At 33.9% G+C, this 20456-nt stretch overlaps 3 protein-coding genes and 1 long non-coding RNA gene across 11 annotated transcripts; 2 read left to right on the forward strand and 2 right to left on the reverse strand.

The window, feature by feature from the left end:
* Positions 1-39: 39 nt before the first annotated feature.
* On the forward strand, positions 40-5275 carry LOC8259544 (macro domain-containing protein XAC3343). 4 transcript variants are annotated; one of them, XM_048375788.1, is made up of 7 exons: positions 40-565; positions 867-915; positions 1004-1106; positions 1440-1535; positions 1630-1704; positions 1813-1882; positions 1995-2252. In XM_048375788.1, exons 1-7 carry the CDS (start codon positions 209-211, stop codon positions 2097-2099), a joined length of 855 nt encoding a protein of 284 aa, XP_048231745.1. In that variant the 5' UTR covers positions 40-208; the 3' UTR covers positions 2100-2252. The 4 variants fall into 4 exon arrangements, with proteins under 4 accessions (XP_048231745.1, XP_048231744.1, XP_048231743.1 ...); XM_048375787.1 differs by lacking the exon at positions 1995-2252 and adding an exon at positions 5022-5275 and having other exon boundaries at positions 87-565; XM_048375786.1 differs by lacking the exons at positions 1813-1882; positions 1995-2252 and adding exons at positions 4592-4661; positions 5022-5275 and having other exon boundaries at positions 107-565.
* Positions 5276-5398: 123 nt separating this feature from the next.
* LOC8259543 (reticulon-like protein B16) lies at positions 5399-9043 on the reverse strand. 3 transcript variants are annotated; one of them, XM_015720304.3, is made up of 6 exons: positions 8831-9043; positions 8544-8704; positions 7585-7765; positions 7352-7496; positions 6366-6435; positions 5399-6051 (listed from the first exon to the last, which is right to left on the reverse strand). In XM_015720304.3, the coding sequence occupies exons 2-6, from the start codon at positions 8695-8697 to the stop codon at positions 5885-5887; spliced, it is 717 nt and encodes a 238-aa protein (XP_015575790.2). In that variant the 5' UTR covers positions 8698-8704; positions 8831-9043; the 3' UTR covers positions 5399-5884. The 3 variants fall into 3 exon arrangements, with proteins under 3 accessions (XP_015575790.2, XP_015575788.2, XP_002520859.3); XM_015720302.3 differs by having other exon boundaries at positions 8544-8709; positions 8831-9042; XM_002520813.4 differs by having other exon boundaries at positions 7352-7493; positions 8544-8709; positions 8831-9037.
* Positions 9044-12716: 3673 nt separating this feature from the next.
* On the reverse strand, positions 12717-16987 carry LOC8259542 (U-box domain-containing protein 35). 3 transcript variants are annotated; one of them, XM_015720314.3, is made up of 10 exons: positions 16619-16987; positions 16198-16325; positions 15946-16070; positions 15607-15839; positions 15451-15514; positions 14974-15262; positions 14790-14891; positions 14194-14622; positions 13344-14108; positions 12717-13174 (listed from the first exon to the last, which is right to left on the reverse strand). In XM_015720314.3, exons 1-10 carry the CDS (start codon positions 16806-16808, stop codon positions 13094-13096), a joined length of 2406 nt encoding a protein of 801 aa, XP_015575800.1. In that variant the 5' UTR covers positions 16809-16987; the 3' UTR covers positions 12717-13093. The 3 variants fall into 3 exon arrangements, with proteins under 3 accessions (XP_015575800.1, XP_015575801.1, XP_015575799.1); XM_015720315.3 differs by having other exon boundaries at positions 13397-14108; positions 15451-15517; XM_015720313.3 differs by having other exon boundaries at positions 15451-15517.
* On the forward strand, positions 15141-16479 carry LOC125370472. The gene is made up of 2 exons (XR_007216486.1): positions 15141-15282; positions 15512-16479. It is a non-coding gene; the product is annotated as an uncharacterized LOC125370472 (long non-coding RNA).
* Positions 16988-20456: the final 3469 nt, after the last annotated feature.

Genomic DNA, 20456 nt, shown 5'->3' on the forward strand with positions numbered 1-20456 from the left:
ATATACATCTGAGATTCTAAGCTTTAACTAAATAACTACATTTTGTTCATTCAGAAAAGAAACAAAAAATGATTTTCCTTCAAAATGCAAAATTACTCCAAAGGGTTAAACAGAAAAAAGAGGAGAAAAATACGAACGCGTTTCTAGAAGCAATTTTTCCAAACGCTGAAAAACAGACGGGATGTAAAAGGTTTACCAAATAGTTGTCATGGAAAAAAATATTCGATTTCTACTTTTTCTCATTTACTTGGTATTTTCTCTGAAACACCCATTCACCCGACTTCTCGACGGCTCTCGTCTTGCTCTTGTTTTCAGCACTCTTAAAAGACATTTGTTTTTTCTCGAGCAATTACATGTAGCTAGGATTCTTCCATTACCACCATCTCCTCCTCCTTTAACACTGCTAATCATGCCTATGGATATCTCTGCCGGCGTTTCTCCGGCTTCGTTCCGTTTTCCTATGACCTCCAGTGAGGTTGTTTTTCCCTTGTCTTCTTCCTGTCTTCTCAAACTCAACAGAGGAAATATCACCAATTGGTTTGTTAACAGCTCTTCTGATGCTATTGTAAGAACCTATTCGTCTTTCATTCTGTTTTCCATCTTGATTTCCTATATGTGCCTTCTTTTGTTTACTTTTTTATATTAATTGTTATTTAATATACATGCAGATCAATACGGTTGTCTATGATGGGTTCCTTCTATATATAAATATGAATACTCTGTTTCTTAAATATTAAGTAATTGGGATTCTAAAGAATAGATAGCTAATTCACTCCAGTTTTGTTACACAAACTGCCAAGAATCCTTCCCTTGGAAAATATTGCAGAGAGACCATTTATTCATTTGATTTGCATCATCTTCTGCAGGTTAACTCAACAAATATGCTAATGCATGCGCTTGGAGGTGCGGATGCAGGTAATCTACTCCCCTCCTCTTCTGATCACTTGGATTTGGTGTTACTTCTACTAGCAGAGCTAAAATTTTATGACAAAATGTTTGCTAGACATACATGAAGCTGCCGGACCAAGATTAGCATATGCATGCGATGATATTCCTGTCGTCCGGGATGAAGTCCGTTGCCCGACAGGAGAAGCAAGAATTACTCAGTAATGTCCAACAAATTAAGTATCTACGTGAATATATATATATGCAATAACTTAAAGATTTTGGAGCATCGTATTTATAGATTGAAGACTAAAACCAAATATCAGAAATATTTTTATTTTATGATCACAATGATTGTTTCTGTGTCGAGTAAATTTCAAATAATTTGGGAAGCACATTGTAATAAATCTTCAGGGCGTTGATTATGATCTTATCATGGTAAATGATCCAAGTGATTGTTCAGTCTTTGTAATTCTTTATCTCCTCTACTTTTTAACTATGGTACATGTATGAATTTCCATCAGAGAGATGATATGTTGAATGTCTTTCTGCAGAGGTTTTGAATTGCCAGTATCTCGTGTGATTCACACTGTTGGCCCCGTCCATTCTGATGATAGAAACCCTGTACTTTCCCTGAGAAATGCATACAGGTAAATTACTATGGCACTCATCGTGTCTATTTCGTGCAAGTAGTTTTACTTATTTGTCGATCTAGCTAAGATGTCTCTCTTTTAATGGGCACAGGAACAGCTTGGAATTGGCTAAAGCCAACGAGATTCAGTACGTTGCTTTTCCTGCAGTTTGTTGTGGGACTTTTGGGTAAGTCGCCAAATCGAAACTGAGTTTCCTTTGAGCAAAGTGTTGTAAAACCAGTGACAAATCCATTGACCTCTCTCTCATTTTCTCTCTAATATTCTGTTCTTTCAGGTATCCTTTGGAGGAAGCAGCTATGGTGGCTATATCTACAGTCAAAGAATTTGCACATGACTTTAAAGAGGTAATATTTTTAGTGGCAACATCATGTTTTAACCCTTTGAAATGCTAGATTAGATTCTGGATTTGAGTTGTCCATTCTGCAAATTATTTCCTTAAAATTGTTTGCTTGGCAGGTTCATTTTGTTCTGCTCTTAGATGATGTTTACAATGTTTGGTATGAGAAGACCAGCCAGTACCTATCTTTGGTGATGCAGCACAATTGTTGTACGATACTTTGAAGTGACAAAACCTTGTAGAAACAAAATGTTAATTGTCACATAATCATGATTATAGGTGTGATTTAAATACAGTTATTCTTATTGTGAATGATTGATGTAACAGAGTTTTATTGGCTTAGTCTACAGCAGCCTGATATACCAGTGCTACCTAAAGAACTTGTTGTTAAGTTTCCATGAGAGGAGGAGAAAGAGAAAATGCAAGAGTAAAATGATTAGAACTCTAGCTTCATATTTAGTGCATATTGCTACATATGGCACTATATTCTTATTGACAAGATAAGCAAATAGTGCTTTTACAATTATTAAACTAAAGCAACTAATATAAGTTAGCCTATTAAACAAAGCAATTTAGCACACTAAACAAGATAGTGTTACACATGCATTGGCTTAACTCAAACAAGACTTATATATTATACAAAAACTCATGAGTTAAATAATTAAAATCAAATCTAGTTAACGATTGTTTTAATAAAATTTTGAAATAAATAGTGTAATATTTCTAGTATAAAATTATAAATATAATTTTTAAATATTAAGGAATAAATAGTATAATATTAAAAAATATGAGTATATAATTATCTATTTAAAAAATTTAAGACTGAAATAGATTAGTCATTTATTATAAACAGTAAGGTTTTAAAAAGAAAAACAAGGTAAGAATTTATAAATAGTATGGTAAATTCTAGAGTGTCTAGTTACAATAATTTTTTAATATATTTATACGTTTATTTAAAAAAAATTATAAAATTTAGATTAAATTTACATAAAATATTTTTATATAAAATTTCGCACAAAAATATTTTTATGTAAATCTATTAAGAAATTTTTTATTTATGTAAATTAATTTAAAATTTTATAATCTCTGTTCAATAAATAATAAAAATATTTAAAATTTGTAAGTAGAATTCATCTAAAAAATAATTAGATAATTAGTTTTGGTTGTAATAAAATGAGGAAGAAGGTAGACTTGATTGTGGAAGAAAGCGCGTGTATTGACTTTGGATATTAAAAAAGAGGGTCACTTAATCGAGGGAAGGCTGTATTCCAAAAATCTCTGCATTGAATTTTGGTTATCATCATTATGCCAATAGACATATCTGCCGGAGCCAGGCGGTGTCCGGAGGCACTCGTTTTTCCTACATCCGATGAGAATACTTATGTTTTTCCATTGTCTTCTTCGTCTCTTCTCAAAGTCCACAAAGGAAGCATCACCAAGTGGTCTGTCGATGGCCGTTCTGATGCTATTGTATGTATACTGCTACTACGTCCCTCAAAACTTACTTTCATTAGTATTAATTATATTTCCTATCTGCCCTTCTTTTCTTTACTTGAATTTCATTATGGTTTAGGACTTTATTCAATTGGAATAGTAAAGCAAACGTTTACCCTGTGCAGGTTAATTCAACTAATGAGCTAATGATTGCTGATGGAGGCGCAGATTTAGGTAACGTAATTCCTTATATATATATATAAAGAAAATCCCGTATCCCCAAGCCGTATCATGTGGTGTTTTCATTTCTGTTTCTGTTTCTGTGCAACCTAATATAATACTAAGATGGTAATTGTATGAATATGAAGCTTTCTGAGGAATTTGGATATATTTTTTCTAGCCATACATAGAGCTGCCGGACCAAAACTTAGAGATGCATGCTATGATATTCCTGAAATCCAACCTGGCGTCCGCTGCTCTACAGGACAAGCAAGAATTACTCCGTATGCTACCTCTTTAATTCTTGCTTTGCATGCCACATTATAATACCATATATATATATATATATATATATATATATTGCATTTTCATTTTAAGACTTTCAGGGTTTTAACTATATATATGACTTAATGTATTAATTCACTTTGGAGAGATGAAATGAATTTGCGCAGGGGTTTCCGATTGCCTGCATCTCGAGTGATTCACACTGTTGGCCCCATCTATTTTTATGACAACAACCCTCAAGCCTCCTTGAGAAATGCATACAGGTGAATTGAGTCCTTTCCTGTAAAACTAGTTTGCTTGTCATTCTGAATAAGATCTCTCTTTTAATGGGCACAGGAATAGCTTGAAATTAGCCAAAGCCAACAAGATTCGGTACATTGCTTTTCCTGCAGTTTGTTGTGGGGCTTATGGGTAAGTTGCCAAATGAAACCACCTTAGGCCTTTTCTTCTTGGCTCCTAAATATGCACTTGTGTAGGTTTAAATGGTGAGAGGACAGAAAGCTCAAATATATATTGATCACATGTTCAACTTCTTTTTCTTTCTTTTTTTTTAAAAAAAAAAAGTAGATGACAACTTTATCCTGATTGATAGATTTTGGAGCTGACGTAGAAAGAAATTATTGCATGATTGATATTGGGAAAAGATGGAATTGCAAGTTTTGGCTTTAATTAAGGAACCCAGCTCAATGTTTATATATATATATATATACAAGTATACAAAAGATGCTGAATTGCTTAAAGTTTGGCATGGTATCTCCCTAATTTAGTAATGTTTCAGGTATCCTTTGGAAGAAGCAGCTACGGTGGCTATATCTACAGTCAAAGAATTTGCAGATGACTTTAAAGAGGTAAAAATTTTGGTGGCAACAACATGTTTTAACCCTTTGAAATGCTAGATTAGATTCTGGAGTTGAGTTGTCCCATTCTGCAACTTATTTCCTTAGAATTGAGTTGACTTTCAAGAGGTGAGCACTAATACTAGAGGCTCATGAGGAAACAGCATGCACAACTGAAAATGCCTTTTCTCCCTACTTGCCATCCTAATAGTTGCTATTTTTCCATTAACCCATAACTTGTTCATCATCATACAATCCAACTTTTTTAGTTCCAACATCTGTATAGGTGATGGTAACCCATTATGTCTACAAGTTTTGCCCATGAATATGATGCTGCCACATCTCCTCTCATTTGAAATTGTTGCTTGGCAGGTCCATTTTGTTCTGCTGCTGGATGATGTTTACAATGTTTGGTTGAGAAAGATCTGGGAGAAACTACTTCCGGTTGCGGAGAACCGTTGTTGTGGTTTACTTTGAAGTGAAATTACAAATCCCTGTTCAAATTGTTGTTTGTATGTTACCAGAACCAGGCTAATAATGGCTAGAGCATGACAACATGACATGCTGAGTGAATAATTTATCTGGAACCGGTGTCTTCCCAGACTCTGGTAGCCTACTTTCTGTCAGCTAAGTTAGTTTCATTCGAGCACATAATATAAACATGGGACACGGGCTTGTTGAACATATAATTGAAAACTGTCTTGCTTTAGGATCAAATGGTACAAATGAAAGACAGATAGATCTGGAGATGCAAACAAAGAATTACATTTGAGACCTCTGGTCTGACTAGCTGATAACGTGCATATTCTCATCAATCAGTAAATAAGCATGGCCATGAATGTTTGTATTTAGCAACTATTCTTTACAGGCCACTACCTCCCCTTCCTTTAATATAAGAAGATCACTGTACAATCCATCCTATCACCAATGCACAATCAATCATAATCATATTCTTCAACTCTCCCGCGGAAATTGTGCCAGAGATTAAATTACACAACCTAGCACTAAATCTAGAACAGAAAGAACTTATGAATGAACACAGGATGATACCCAATAAACTTCAAAATTCTCACATTTTTGTAGAAGCTTATGCAACTACTCATGTTCAGTGCATTTCCAGTCAGGATCAATCCAAAGAGAGATGATGTCAAACAACTTAAAATTCAGTCCGGGGCCGCCTTTAGGAATTCTGAACAGAAAAGCAGATTCAACCTTAACCTGTATATGTTGTGCGATTATGCATCTTTTTCCTTGGATAAACTCTGAGGAATTCTATTAATAACACTCTCGTCCACTATCTTATAATGCTGCGATAATTTTCTATGTATCATCCCGCAATATCTATCCACGTGCTCTTCATATTTGCTATACAAGGCCGGAATTGTGATGGATAAGATAGTTCCTGTACCAATATTAGCGGCACTTATAAAAATGTGTTTATTCCTCCATTTACTAAGCACAGACATCAATTATTGTGTTCTTTAAGGAGAGACTACATGTTAAATACACAACCAGAATATATGCTGGATCTCACAAAATTCAAGACGTCATAAAAATATTGCAACAAGGCTTTCTTAAGGCAGTATACCCAATTGCTAGAGAAAAATGCCCCTTAACCATAGGAGTAGACCATACCAAGGTTTGAACAAATGAGTGAACCAAGTGCGAAACAACATAGATTGCATTTGCTTAACAGACCAAATATGCAGTACTTACCTACATAGGCCAGAGTGAAGAAAGAGAAGTAGCTGCCAGTAGCAGACAAGAGCCATAGACAGACCACCACCTGTCAAATAAAAAGAATGGTATTGTATGACTTAAATCAGTCAGCAAAGATGCATGTATGGAAGAAAGAATTGTAACTCATTTTGCATAGATGCTAGATCCTTTAGAATGTAAAAGATTGGATCCAAAATAGAGTGATCAGTATGCATCTTTTCTTTAACAAAGGAACTATATCAAATGTGGAACGTCAGCGTACCAAGCAATTCATAGGCTACAATAGAAGGTTGCTTTCAGAAATTCCGCTACTAGGTACTAACTCAAGTGGTAAAGAGGCCTTAAACATGAAAGTTTACATCCCCCGACCCAAACCACCAGCATATTATATCCTTGAATCTTTTCTTTTGGGTCTGGGTTTGCAGCTATATTCTACCAGATTTGACTTCATTTATTTAGAACAAATGACATTATAAAATTTTATAGAAATTTTAGTTCTACACATATCATGTTAGGAACAAAATATTTTAGGGAGAGGGGGGAGAGAACATAAAGAGAAGGAAAGAAAGGGACTAATAGCTTGACAAGGAGAGGACCTATTCATTTACAAGCAATAGAATGATTTCCAAGTAGAATGATTTCTACACAATAAATATGAAACTTTAAATGAGTTCTCAAGAAAGATTATATTCCAATCATGATTAGCATAGGAACTACAAATGAATTTCATAATTAGCTCAAAACATTATGGCAAGTTAAATCCAACAGACTCTACACATTTATATACCACATGCAAAAACTTATTTGTAAATGAAATGCATTACTAATACACATGCTTCCAAAACACAGGATTTGATTTCAAATTGTATATAATCTTTAAATACCTTCAATAGATAAATATTACGCATCAAATAAATCACTTCTATGATAACTCAATAGGCTCAAACAGCTACTTTTCTCCTTTTAAGTTAATCAATACTGACCTTAAAAAAGAGTTTAAAATCTTTTCCAATAGTGATGTCATGAGCCATAAGAAGTACATTATTGATTTTAACACGAAAAGATGCTGCGGCATTATTAACCATCTCCTCTGATAAAACTAGCTCCGGCAAAGATTGTGGTTGTCTGCTTCAAATAGACAACGGCCAGTATTAGAAAAGGTTTCAACATTGGGACAAAAGGGAATACATATGAATACAAGTAGTATTTGGCATACTTGTTTCTGATAGCAGCAAAGTTAGCATGGATGAATAATAATACAGTCACAACCAGCAACACATCCGAACAAATTGTTAAGAATGGCAATCCAGACCGCTCGAATATAAACCAGGCAACTGTTGCAATAATAATGATACTGAATGATACATGCCACCGCTTCCACAGAAGCACATCAGCAGCTATCAGTAAAGAAAGAAATTAGTCAAATGTTCAAGCACACAGAAGTATATGTGGCAAGAAAGATGCAACATTACTGGAGAGACCCTGTATGGTCTAACATAATCATGACAAACACTTAGCACCTATGACAAATATTTAGTCAATCATCGAGGGATGACAATAAAAGAGGAACAAAAGAAACAAGTTAAAATACTAATAAATCGAGTTGGAACCAAATCCAAGCTCAGTAGACATAGTGCATCTGCAATAGAAAAACAAAGGCCTCAAATACACATTATTATGATAACAGCAACAGATATCAAATAAATCAGAATCGCAATTTAAACTACACATACCACTATGAGTCAGAAATCATCTTCTCTAGTTTTCTCAAATTCAAGCAACAATTATTTTCATTTCCTCAAAGAAGCATATCTTCAGCTTTTGTTACTAGTTTGCTCAACTTCAGATATCTAAACACGTAAGACTTTGTTATTTATAAATAAAACCCTACATGAACTCAATCAAATTTCTTCCAAGTCCCATGCAATGGTAAGTATAGAACAATTAAGAAGATGAGATTAAATACACCTCATTAACCAAATAATAAAAGTAATAAAACCAGAAAAAGAAGACTGCTTTCCATCCAAGCAAGATTAACCATTTGAAAGAACTTTCAATTGAATGCAGAACCAATATTCTAGTAGCAACTTCCTAATTAATTTGGTTAGGACATCAAAGTTAGAACATGGAAAAGAGGAGAAAAACAAGACAATAGCTTTTTCCCCACAAGAATACCTTTGCCACCACCCATAAACTGTTGAAAAGGAGCTTGGCGACCAAACAATCGATACCGAGATGAAGAAGAACAACTAGATGAAGCAGTGTAATCATTTCTTGTCTCTCCTCCATTGACATCAACTTTATCAACAAAGTCATCTGAATTCTCCATTTCAATGCTTTACTAATCAAATAGCAAACAAAAACCCAATTAGTAAGTCACGTTCATGAATAAAAAGAAAATCGAGAGAAAACCCCAGTCACTTTTTTCTAAATTGAAAAGGAAAAAAAAAAAAAAGCTTCACCTTTATATTAGAGGCCAGGTAGCCGGATCGGTGCGTGTTAAAAAGCAGGGTTTTTTCTGTGCGTGTTATAGAAATGTCGTCTTCATAATCTTCTAGAAAGAAGACAAGAGAAGTCAGAGAGGGTGGCCATTGCCAACTTCTTCCACAATTGGCCCCTTTTTTGGATTCAATTCAATGCACTATTGAACAAAAACATAATTTACTTACAGGTTTTTCAAGATAATAATTATAATAATTGAATACTATACTCCTGATGTTCTGAGTAGACCTGTTAATGGACCGGGTCTGGGCGGGTTCGGATCGGGCCTGAATTAATTTTGGACAAGTCTGAGCCTGCCTAAGCCCGAGAACTTTTTTTAATTTTTTTGAATTCAAGCCCGAGTCTGAAATTTTTTGAAAAGTCCGTTCCGGCCTGGCCCGGCCAATTATTAAACCTGTTCCAGATTGCAGTTATATTTAGATTTAGGGTTTTGTTTTATTTAATATATTATTAATAACAATAAAATTATAAACATAAATAATAGGTAGCAGATGGTATATAGCACTTAATTATAAGTTGAATGTCACAGGTTTGAGTGCTAGATATGATATTTCTGTTTTTTCTAACTAAACTAGACATCGGGTTGGGCCGGGCCGGGCTTGAGTTTTTATATAAATTTAAAGCTCGGTCCGAGGAGTACGGGCTTTTTGTGGATTCGGATCGGATCGAACTTGTACACAAAAATTATTGTCCAAGCCCGGCCCGAAAAATGCGGGTCTGGGAGGGCCGGGCGAGTACCCAGACCCATGAACAGGTCTAGTTCTGAGGGACCAAATATTATAAACTTTTCTTCATGGGCCAAACATGACATTGGCCAAATCTTTTTTTTTTGGGGGGGGGGGGTGGGTGGTTGGGCCGAGGCCCTACTGGGCCGTCCATTGCCTCCGCCCTTGCTGTTTGTTATCATTTTCATGAGTTGTTATACCCTGAATCCTCATACATATGGCATTATATACTTGGGATTACTTATATACATGGCCCGCATATTTTGAAAGAACATTGAGTTTAATTGACGATTTTTACTCACAATCAAAACATAAAGATTATGAGCTTAATACATAATTTTTTGTTTTAATCAAAACACATATTTGTCTTCTCTAAAATTAAAAAATCAACTTCTTTTATTTTTTTTGTATTTTTATTATTTTATAGACATATTCATATTCACTTGACATTTCAATACAATCACATAAATTGCTTGAAAAAATAGTAGTAAAAATATTAAAAAATTTACAATTTAAATTTTATAAAACTAAAGTTTATAATTGAAAAACCAACATTTTTTATTACTGATAAATATATTATGTGTTTTGTATTAAAAAATATTCACTTAAAACATTTTATGTATGTATAATGAACTTCTTGACTATAACCTATAAATTTGATGAACCTTAAGTGATACGTTGATGAACTTGTTGCTAGTAGATAATGAACATGTTGATTATAACTTACAAATAATAAGTCTATACTATAAAACTATTTTATAAATTTAATGAACTTCAAGTGATACTTCAATGAACTCGTTGTTTGTAGATAATGGATTCGTTCATTATTAACTCATAAATATTAATTTATTTATATGCATATATAGTATATTTTCATTACGTAAAATTTTTATATTTATTTATTAATGATATAAGGTTTATTATACTACAAAATGAACCATTTCATTTAAAAAATAAATTTATTTTCAAAATTATAATCAACATAGTGAACCTGTAGTGATATTTTAATGAACCTGTTATTTGTAGATAATGAACTCGTTCATTATAACTCATGTATATTGATTTATTTTTATGCACATATTTTACGTTCATTATATAAAAATCTATATTCATTTATTAGTGATATAAAGTTCATTGTACTATAACATGAACCTATTCTATTTCAAAAATAAATTTATTTTCAAAATTATAAATAACATGATAAACTTATAGTTCAAATATAATGAACCTGCGGTTCATATATAATGAACCTCAAGTAATACTTTAATGAACCTGTTATTTGTAGATAATAACTCATTCATTATAACTCACGAATAGTAATTCATTTTATACACATATGGCATGTTCATTATGTAAAACTTTTATATTCATTTATTAATAATATAAAATTCATTGTACCACAAAATTAACTTATTTCATTTCAAAAATAAATTTGTTTTCAAAATTATAAACAACATGATGAACCTGTAGTTCATATATAATGAATCTGAAGTAATATTTTAATGAACATGTTGTTTCTAGATAATGAATTCGTGCATTATAACTCATGAATACTGATTTATTTTTATGCACATATGACATATTCATTGCGTAAAACTTTTATATTCATCTGTTAATGATATAAGGTTCATTGTGCTATAAAATGAATTTATTTTATTTTCAAAATATTTTTTTTAAAATTATGAACAACATGATAACCTGTTGTTAATATACAATAAACCTTAACCTGTTGTTTGTAAATAATGAATCTATTCATTATAACCCATAAATAATGATTTATTTTTATGCATATATGACATGTTCATCACGTAAAACTTGTATATTTATATGTTAGTAATATAAAGTTTATTTTACTACAAAATGAACCTATTCTATTTCAAAAATAAATTTATTTTCAAAATTATGAACAATATGATGAACATGTAGTTCATATATAATGAACCTCAATATTCTATATAGTAAACCTATTATTTTTCAGCAACGAAACCGTTATCATATTTCAAAAGAAATTATTAAAGCTTGTAAAATCTGATTTAAAGGCCTGAAGAATGGAGAAAAAATGAAAAATTTGAGCTTATTGAAAATAAGTTTTTAAAATTTGCAAATATGCATAATTTATTTACGAGAACAAAAAAGAAATAAAAAAAATTAAAAAAATAATATTATGCAGCATAAAACAAGGGGAAAAAAAAAGAAAAGAATGAAAAACTACAATTTATAAAATCTAATTTGAAGCTTTAAATGACGGAGAATTAAGAATGGAGAGGACAAAATCAAACCAAACTATTGAAAGAAAGCTTGTGATTTTATTTTAAATCGGTAATAATAGATACACGTTGTATTTGAAATGAAACTCTCTCACACGTATGTTTTAAAATTCAGCTCTCTTATTTAAATAAAACAATCGTATTTTGGACACCGGGTACATAATATCCGGTGTACCCGAATCCAGGATATAATTTACCCATTTTCACTCATCAAATGATAGGGGAAGATCATGCATTTTTGTTTTTTACGGAGCAGATGTACATGAAAGGTGCATATATAATATTAAAAAAGTTAGCATAATTGAGGCTGTTTTGGGAAAAATAGCCAATCTTTCTGATTGAGAATTACTCGGGGGTCAGGTGAGAACTGAGAACTATGTTTCTTTTCTGTATTTACCATGGATATGCCTAAGTACTATTTCCAAGAGCAATTTGATTTGTTGAACCAATGGCTTCTACAATTGTTAACTAGCAGGCCAGCATTTGTAATTGATAATCTTGTAGCAGTGGTGGAAATCTGGGTCCTCTAAAGTTGAGCAATTTAGGTGTTACCAAGATCAATGAAAACACAACTATGACACAGAAATCTTTAATAATTTTACATGGCTTGGCAATGGTGCCTACATATATAGCAGTAAATTCAATCTTATAGTTTCATTATTTTTCATTTTTCAGTTTTCTATGTTCTTACCAGAATGCAATGACATTATTACAAACAATTGGGGTATTTAATTACTAGTGTAAATCACCTGAACCAGAGCCAATTAGCCAAGCCTTTAATATAAGTTTGCAGAATACTTTTTGTGGCATCCATGAGTAGTTACCAACTAAATGACATTCCTCTTAGTCAAATATGAAAGGAGCAAAAAAGATTTATCTGATTCATCATCACTTTTTAACTATACAACTGGAGGTAGCTTTTCCCAGTTTTCCCTGTCTGTAGACTCTCCTACCCCATCAAGAATTCAGAATTCAAGCTTGAAAATTACAAGTCAATACCCTCCCAAACTTTAGTCACTGGAATACTATCTTGGAGATGAAACCCAAAAAAGGAAAAGAAAAAAAGAGAAGAAGAAAAGAAGAAAAGAAAAATAATTACAAGTGGTACAAAACTGAGAGAATAACTTTCACTTTGTTTGGACCACATGGCTTTGACTCCTGGGGATGGTACCAGTTTGCTGAAGTTTGGTGTTACAGCACTATAAGCTTGAAACAACATCCAGTGTTGGAATCATCTTCTTCCTCCATAAGATGATGAACTTGATAAGCTTGAGCAATCAGATGCAGATGGAATGTCAGTCATCGCCGCCTCCTAAACAAATAGGTTAGCATGGGAGTGAATTATAAAGTTTGCGAAGGTTGTAGTAGCTTTAGAATGCTATGAATTAGTAAATCTTTTATCCTAAGTAGATACAGAGTTATCCAATGTGTTATATTTTACATATATAGAATTGAACAGATTTGCAAGATGACTAACTCACTTGAAGTGAGGAAATATGGCTGTGATTAGGTGAGCTTGTTGTGCAAAATATACCTCCAAACATGGGGTAGGGCGTGTTTTGTTCTCCAAATGCTCTCCATCTGCTAAGCTGAGGTAATATAACCTTCCCAAGGTCCGGTCTGTCCTTTTTTCTTAGTTCTGCACATTGAAGAGCCAGCTTAGCGAAACTCAAGGTCTCCTGTATAGGCCAGTCAGGAATAGTTGGGTCAAGTATCTCAGCAAAACTTCCAGCATCAATGGCACTTTCGACTTGATGAGCTAAACCCATTGGTGACTTGGCTGTTATTATTTGTAGAAGGAGCACACCAAATGAATAAATGTCAGATTTTGTTCCCAGCATTCCAGTTTGCTGATATTCTGGATCAATATAACAGAACGTTCCTGCTGTTGAGGTCATGCGATATTGAGTAACACTATCAGCTACAGACGGAGGAACCAGCCTTGCCAAGCCTACATCACTAATCTTGCTGACAAAGTTACGGTCAAGTAAAATGTTGCCTGGTTTTAGGTCACGGTGCACTAGGGGTTCTGGCTTGGTTTGGTGGAGGAAAAGAAGGCCAGTTGCAATTTCTGCAGCAATTCTGAATCTCATTTGCCAAGGAAGAGGCAGGGTGTTTCCTCGCCGGAAGAGACGATCATCTAAGCTGCCATTGGACATGTGTTCATAGACCAGGCAACCATGCTCCGGGCAAGCTCCAAGGAGGAGAACCATGTTCGGATGCCGTATGCAGGATAATACTTCTACCTGCAGTAGAGTTGTTGGATATACTATTAGTTGAGTTTAAAGAATGTTCGTCATTAGCTTAACATTCATGTGAAAAGTTTCAGACCTCTTGATGGAATTGTGACATGCCTTGAGCTGCATCAGCCCGTAGAACTTTAACAGCAACCTCTGTGTGATCCAGGTAACACTTGTAAACTGGGCCATAGCCTCCTTCCCCAATCTTGAGCTGGTCTGAAAAGTCATTTGTTGCTGCTTCAATCTCTTCAATAGTGTATCTTCGGTACCTAATATCACTTGGCACCCTAGATTCTTTCCCCTTCTTCGTCTCCTCAGATTCCATGGAAGATTTTGTTTCCAGGCTCATTCTTTTTTGTGCTTCCAGTTCAGCAAGTTTCTGAGCTGCTTGTGCTGCTTCGATTGCTGCCTTGCACTTGGCTTTTTCCTTCTCTATTAGTGCCAAGGCAGCTTCCTCTGCTATTCTTGCCTCATCAAATCTATGCTGTTCTTCCAATTTCCAGCGCTGATATTCCCTAGTCTGGAGATTTCATCCTATCATTAGTAATTGTTGCTCAATAACAGATTTCTCTTCTCTATCAATGTAAAGATTTTGGCATGTATTTCTGCATGTGTGACATATAGTTGATTGCTATTCTAAAGGCTATCATTAAAAACTAGAACAAGGCAGATCTTAACCAACAGTACCTTCTGCTTTGCTGAGAGTGCCTCCTTGCAGGCTGAACTGTACATATCCATTGTTTGCTTCAGCTCTAGTCTGAGTCTCCTCATTTCGGATTCAACATCATCCTATAAATTTTGAACGACCACATTAGCTTTCTGAATTCTTTATGCATGTTGTCTGTGCTCTTCTCTGCAACTACATCCTTACCATGTTATTAGAGTACCATGTGGTCTGCCCACTTTCCTGAGAGCTGCCTGAGTAATGTGAACCCAGATCTGTTGATGTCCCTGCTGAGTGCACTGACCCAAAGCTTCTGTAGTCATACTCTGTGCTGCTTGTTCTCCGAGGGGGGGTTCCAGGATCCGAATTGTCATTGAAAGGCGAAAAGATGCGATCGGTGCTGTTTGACCTTCCACTGCTCACAAATGATATATCCATCTCTGGTGTGTAAGGCTCATATTTGTTAAGTGAACTTCTACCTCTAGTGAATGGAGACCTGTCCCAATTTGTTATCAGGTTAGTCCTCCCTTTTAGATTCCATTTTATAGCATATGAAAAGGAATTTAACTGCTACGATAAAATGTCACGAATAGAAGAAAGAAGCATTTACAAAATTGCTGATAAATTGATTGATCATCACTGATTATACCCGTTTAGCTGAGAATAATTAATCTGTAAACTTACTTTATCATTTCTGTCTCTTCATTGGAGCTTTTTGGATATGTATGATATGGTGACCTCTCAGATGCTGCTGTAAAAGGAGACCCGTAAAGTTTCTGTGAGCAATGGCGATAAAATCCAAATGTAGTGGAATTGTAGCATGAGTCTACAGAAGCAAACCTGTGGATATTCGGGTATGCCTGTTACCGTGAGGTGTATCAGCTGGAGCAAGATTGCTAGGCCTGTGTTGCAACATGATTTGGGGGGAAGAATTAGGAGGGGAATGCCTTGCCGGTATTTGAGCAGTAGCAGATCGTTGAGAAGAAACCTTTGCTTTGTTGATGATATATACATTGCAGAACTCTGGTGCAGATTTTGACACAGTGCTTGGAACATCTGTGCTCTTGAATTTTCTGGGGACAGAAAGGATATAATTAGTATCTGCATATAAATAAGGTGCTGTAGAACTGAGGCGTGGCATTGGATTATATTCAGATAGAAATTTCATAAATGGGGTACCTGGCAATTATGCCTCCCCTTGTTGGCGTACCAAGTATCAAGTTTTCAATTAAATGTGTAGAGACATATTCTAATATTGCTTTAGGTATATCAACATCCTCAATTACGATCTCATGACACTTGATCTGCATGAAAGGTAAATGATGAGGTAAAGAGACATGTCAATTACAGGATTTGCAAAGAACAAGGTTAAGTTGTTACAATACAAGAAGAAGAGAATATGAATGAACATAGGAGAAGAACAAGACTTACATCCTTTCGAGTGCAGAAGCAGCGAAATGGAAGGAATAAATCCCTGACTTCAGATTCAAGGTTTTTGCTATATGTCCTTGTAATCTCCTCATTACCATCTGCGCTGCCAGGAAAGCTTCCGCCTCCAGCTGCAAGAATTAAAGGAAAAAAAATTGGATTCTTTTGGTTACCAATCACCCACCTCACTGAAATTATTCATGTGTATCTGATGAACCATCATTAACAAAATCACATTGTTTTATATTTGCATTTAAATACATGTTGATGATGATCGAAAAAGGATTTTTGTGTTCATAGTTCATTTTTTCCTGTTCCTTTCCATTTTCCATTGAAAAATAATGAGAATATGATAGTAGATGCATAGATTAAGAAAGAGAAACATGCATAGATTAAAGGGTAACTTATATAACAAAAGCCATACATTGAGAATGGGGTGGTGATGCCTTCAGTGCAATATGGAGAAGGGTAACAGACTGGCCTCTGTTGAGAAAATTATCAACAGCCCATTTAAGCGCATATTGGCTCCCTTTATCTTTGTCTATAGCCACTACTGTACTATCTTCAATCGTTTCTGAATCCTTTCTTGCTAATTCTGCATTCTTTCTAACCATGTTTTCGCACTCCTGTGTTGTCCTCGATATTTATTTTTTTGTTATTATTTTACCTTTCTTTCCCGAAAACTCTTTCTGTCAGAGAAGAAATGCAGAATTAGCAAACGAACCCAGATACCGAAGCTTGATTATATCTAAGAGAAAGAAAAAAAAACTAACAACGAAAAAGATGATTAACAATAGTAGCCCCTTATTCGCACTTTATTTATAACGAACCCAACAACCCTTTTGCTGTTTTTACAAAATAGACCCTGAATAAAAGGAAGTCTGTTAATTTTCTCGGGTAGTCTTTTAGTAACATTGTTTTGTGTCGGTTCATCATTTTATAACAGTAAAAACAACCTCATATTTATCTTTTGCATATCAATTTTCTCGAATAAACTAATTGCCATTCTTGGCATGATAGTTGGTTCAAATTCATCTATATTGAGACTGTTGAAAAATGTAAGCCACGCTTTTTATTATATTCCTAACCTTTTAACTCTTAATTCCAATATAACATAATATGGTATGAATCTGCACACTGAAACTTGCTATGTTCTTTTGCTTGAATGTTCTCAGAAGTTTCCAATGTTTCACTGCATACATGTATATGTTTTTCAGTTATTTGAAACATGTCCATTCTTAGAATTGAAGAGACAATGGCTTAGCATGTTCCCGAAGGACTCGGCGGCTCAACTCGATAAGAGCTCGTTCAAGGTAGATTCTTTCTTTTTTGTTTAAATTATTAATGTCTTATAAACATTAAGAACCAGAATACAAGAGCTTAAAATTTGCCAAACTCTATGAATAAACAGGCTGCAAAAGTTCAGGATAGAAAACTGACAAATTATCACGTAATGGAGATTTGGTACACTTGTGCCTGCACATAGTTCATAGAGATCTCAAATCACTTCAGGAGATTAGCTTCCTAATCATTCTTGACATCTTCTGTGGGCTGTGTCAGTTGTTTAGCCCTCTCTACTTGGTGCTTCCAATCAGGGCAAACAAGAGTGCTTATCATCATGCACATGCATGAAGCTTGTGCTGCAGCAAGCCCAGAACCACAGCCCTACAAATCCCATTTTCAGTCTGAAAGCCATTGGCATCGCAACTGGGAAACCAATTAAGTAGAATGCACCAATGTTTATACAAGCACCCATTTTTGGTCTTGCAGATCCTATCAGTACACATGCAGCTGTTTTTTAGGACAGTTGCTTAGATCACATAATCCAAAACTAAGTGCAAAACATCATCACGTGAAACTACTTGGGCTTCACTTGGAATGCACATTGCCAGCAATGTATAGTAGAAGGAACAATATGTGGATCGAGGCACTGGAAATTAAAGCAAGCTAAATTAAAAAGGTGATGCTTTAGCTTTATTTCCACATGCATCAGTGAACGGGTTGTCGAAGCCCTTCAAAATAAATTATTGATTTTTTTAAACTCACTTGTAAAAATAATGAAACCAGGGGGATTTTAAACGTTTGAATTAAAATTATAAATAAGCAGAAAATAATAAAAGCTGAATATTAAAGTAAATAAAAATTAATCTTAACAAATTTCCAATTCAAGAGTGTTAATTCTATCCAATTGTAATCATGATCATAGGCTAAAATATCAATTCTTCTATTCAAGTACTTAGTCTACTTATTTGAAAAAGCTCTAATAAGTATAATTCTTATAATATAATTAACTCAAACCCAACATCCAAATCAAAACTTACTATTAGTCAACTGGACACGATAGCGTTCCATATCAACTTAATGATAGCATTAAGAACATTGAGAATGACTAAACCAACATTAATTAATTGAGATAACTGCAATTGAAATAACCTTGTTCTTTTATTTCCCTAGAGCCTATCATGCAAGCTATGTAATTCGAATAAGCCGCAATCACACACACATGAGCCAGCTCCTTGCTACTTGTGTCAATCATTCATGATAATTATAGATCACAAACTCAAAGTTTAGCAATAGAAAATCAATATCAAAGTTGAGTCGTCAGTTCAATCAATATCAATAATTCATAAATAATAAGAATAAGAAATAAAGAATACTTGAATTAAAAAAGAATTCTGTTAAGCACAAAGCCTTACAAAATCACAACTGGAATTTATTCACTCTTGAATTAGAAACTAAAAACTTAGCCACTCATGGTGGAGTAAGAATTGTAGGAAGCAGAAGAAGAACAAGAATATGAATTATAAGCTCAAAGTATCTAGCCGTCCTTATATAGGAAGTAAAACCCTAAACCCTAATAGTAGAATCCTTATAAAAAAGAAAATGCTTCATATTTAATCTTATCCTTGTAAGGAATGATAAGATTAAGAGTGATCTAAATAAATTAAAACCCTAAATACATGGAAGAAAGTTCTATTAATCTAACACTTCCAAAAATAAAGAAAATTAACTAGGGATAGGTCCATCACAAATTAATCTCTGAAAATTTCGAAGTTCTCTTTCGCATCTTTTAGCAGCTCATGGGACGCAAGGCGTGGTCACGCCTTGTGATGAGTCTTCGCATGTCATGAGCTCATAATAAGGCGTGGTCACGCCTTGTCGATAGTGATCTTCTGTAAAGATTTCTGCACCTCCTCCAAAAAACTTGGTTTTTTGATAAATGATGACTTAAAACATGTCTTTAGGCTGGATTTTGCTCCATCCTTGATATTTCATCACCTAAGTCAGAATAAACAGAATTTTTATAATTAAGTACATTATTCAACTAAATCGCAAGAGAATTAAACACAATAAATATAACTATTTGTCACCTATCAATTAGAAAACTTATACTAAAAAGAAAACTTTACTGATCGGAGATTTCATTAATTAAGAAGATCCTTAATGTTTTAAAGACCCTTTTTTGTCATCTTCCACTCATTTCATATGTATGATTACAGTCTTGAATTGGTACTTGGAAGGAAAAAAGTCGGAGGTACAAGCAGAAGAGATCGAAACATAATAAGTTAAAAAAAATAAAAATTTACACATTAGTTACATATGTATATAAGAAAAAGACTCATTTGGCCCCTAATGTTTAGGTTGGGAAACATAAATCCCCCTAAAATAAATTTTAGTACATTTAACTGTTAAAGTTAAAATTTTCTATAATATAAAACCCATGGCAAACGAAAACAACCATCATATAATAATTTCTTTTTAGTTATGCTACATTTTAAAATTTATTATTTCCGTAAAAACTAAACGTGATGTTATTAAGTGGGTTCCATTATTCAGATAAATGAAGCCACTTTATATATTGGTTTTTTCTCTTCAAATTAACTCTTTATTAACAGAGGGATCTAAATAACAAATAAAAAGTAATTTGTCAATTAGTTGATCCAAAAATTAGTTTAAGGGCATACTTGAGCCTTGGATTAAACATGAGGGACAAAAATACGCCTTCTGCCATACAAAGTTAGCTCATAATATTAATAAGATTTTTTTTTATAAAATTAGCCGATAAATACATTCGCGGTTGTATAGACAAGCCAGCTTACGGGTCGAATATTAACAAGTTTAAATATTAATAAGCTACTATTAACAAATTTGAATAATTTCTTACCGAATTGAATTCCAAATTTTGAATAGTTTGGGGAGTGTTGTTTCGTATATAGCCCTCATTTTGCTTTGATGGTAACAACTAGGAATTCCAAGGATTC

The sequence above is a fragment of the Ricinus communis genome, chromosome 6, assembly GCF_019578655.1.
Source record: "Ricinus communis isolate WT05 ecotype wild-type chromosome 6, ASM1957865v1, whole genome shotgun sequence".
NCBI lineage: Eukaryota > Viridiplantae > Streptophyta > Magnoliopsida > Malpighiales > Euphorbiaceae > Ricinus > Ricinus communis.

What these genes read in the sequence shown, in the direction of transcription:
- LOC8259544 (XM_048375788.1), top strand. Translation starts at nt 209, where the DNA reads ATGGAAAAAAATATTCGATTTCTACTTTTTCTCATTTACTTGGTATTT. An exon ending in GCTTGGAGGTGCGGATGCAG is followed by an intron (nt 916 to 1,003) that starts GTAATCTACTCC and finishes AATGTTTGCTAG; the next exon opens with ACATACATGAAGCTGCCGGA. An exon ending in TTGCACATGACTTTAAAGAG is followed by an intron (nt 1,883 to 1,994) that starts GTAATATTTTTA and finishes TTTGCTTGGCAG; the next exon opens with GTTCATTTTGTTCTGCTCTT.
- LOC8259543 (XM_015720304.3), bottom strand. Translation starts at nt 8,697, where the DNA reads ATGGAGAATTCAGATGACTTTGTTGATAAAGTTGATGTCAATGGAGGA. An exon ending in GTTTATGGGTGGTGGCAAAG is followed by an intron (nt 7,766 to 8,543) that starts GTATTCTTGTGG and finishes CTTTACTGATAG; the next exon opens with CTGCTGATGTGCTTCTGTGG. An exon ending in CTTCACTCTGGCCTATGTAG is followed by an intron (nt 6,052 to 6,365) that starts GTAAGTACTGCA and finishes ATATTGGTACAG; the next exon opens with GAACTATCTTATCCATCACA.
- LOC8259542 (XM_015720313.3), bottom strand. Translation starts at nt 16,808, where the DNA reads ATGGTTAGAAAGAATGCAGAATTAGCAAGAAAGGATTCAGAAACGATT. An exon ending in AGGGGAGGCATAATTGCCAG is followed by an intron (nt 15,840 to 15,945) that starts GTACCCCATTTA and finishes TTCTGTCCCCAG; the next exon opens with AAAATTCAAGAGCACAGATG. An exon ending in GAAGAGACAGAAATGATAAA is followed by an intron (nt 15,263 to 15,450) that starts GTAAGTTTACAG and finishes AAATTGGGACAG; the next exon opens with GTCTCCATTCACTAGAGGTA.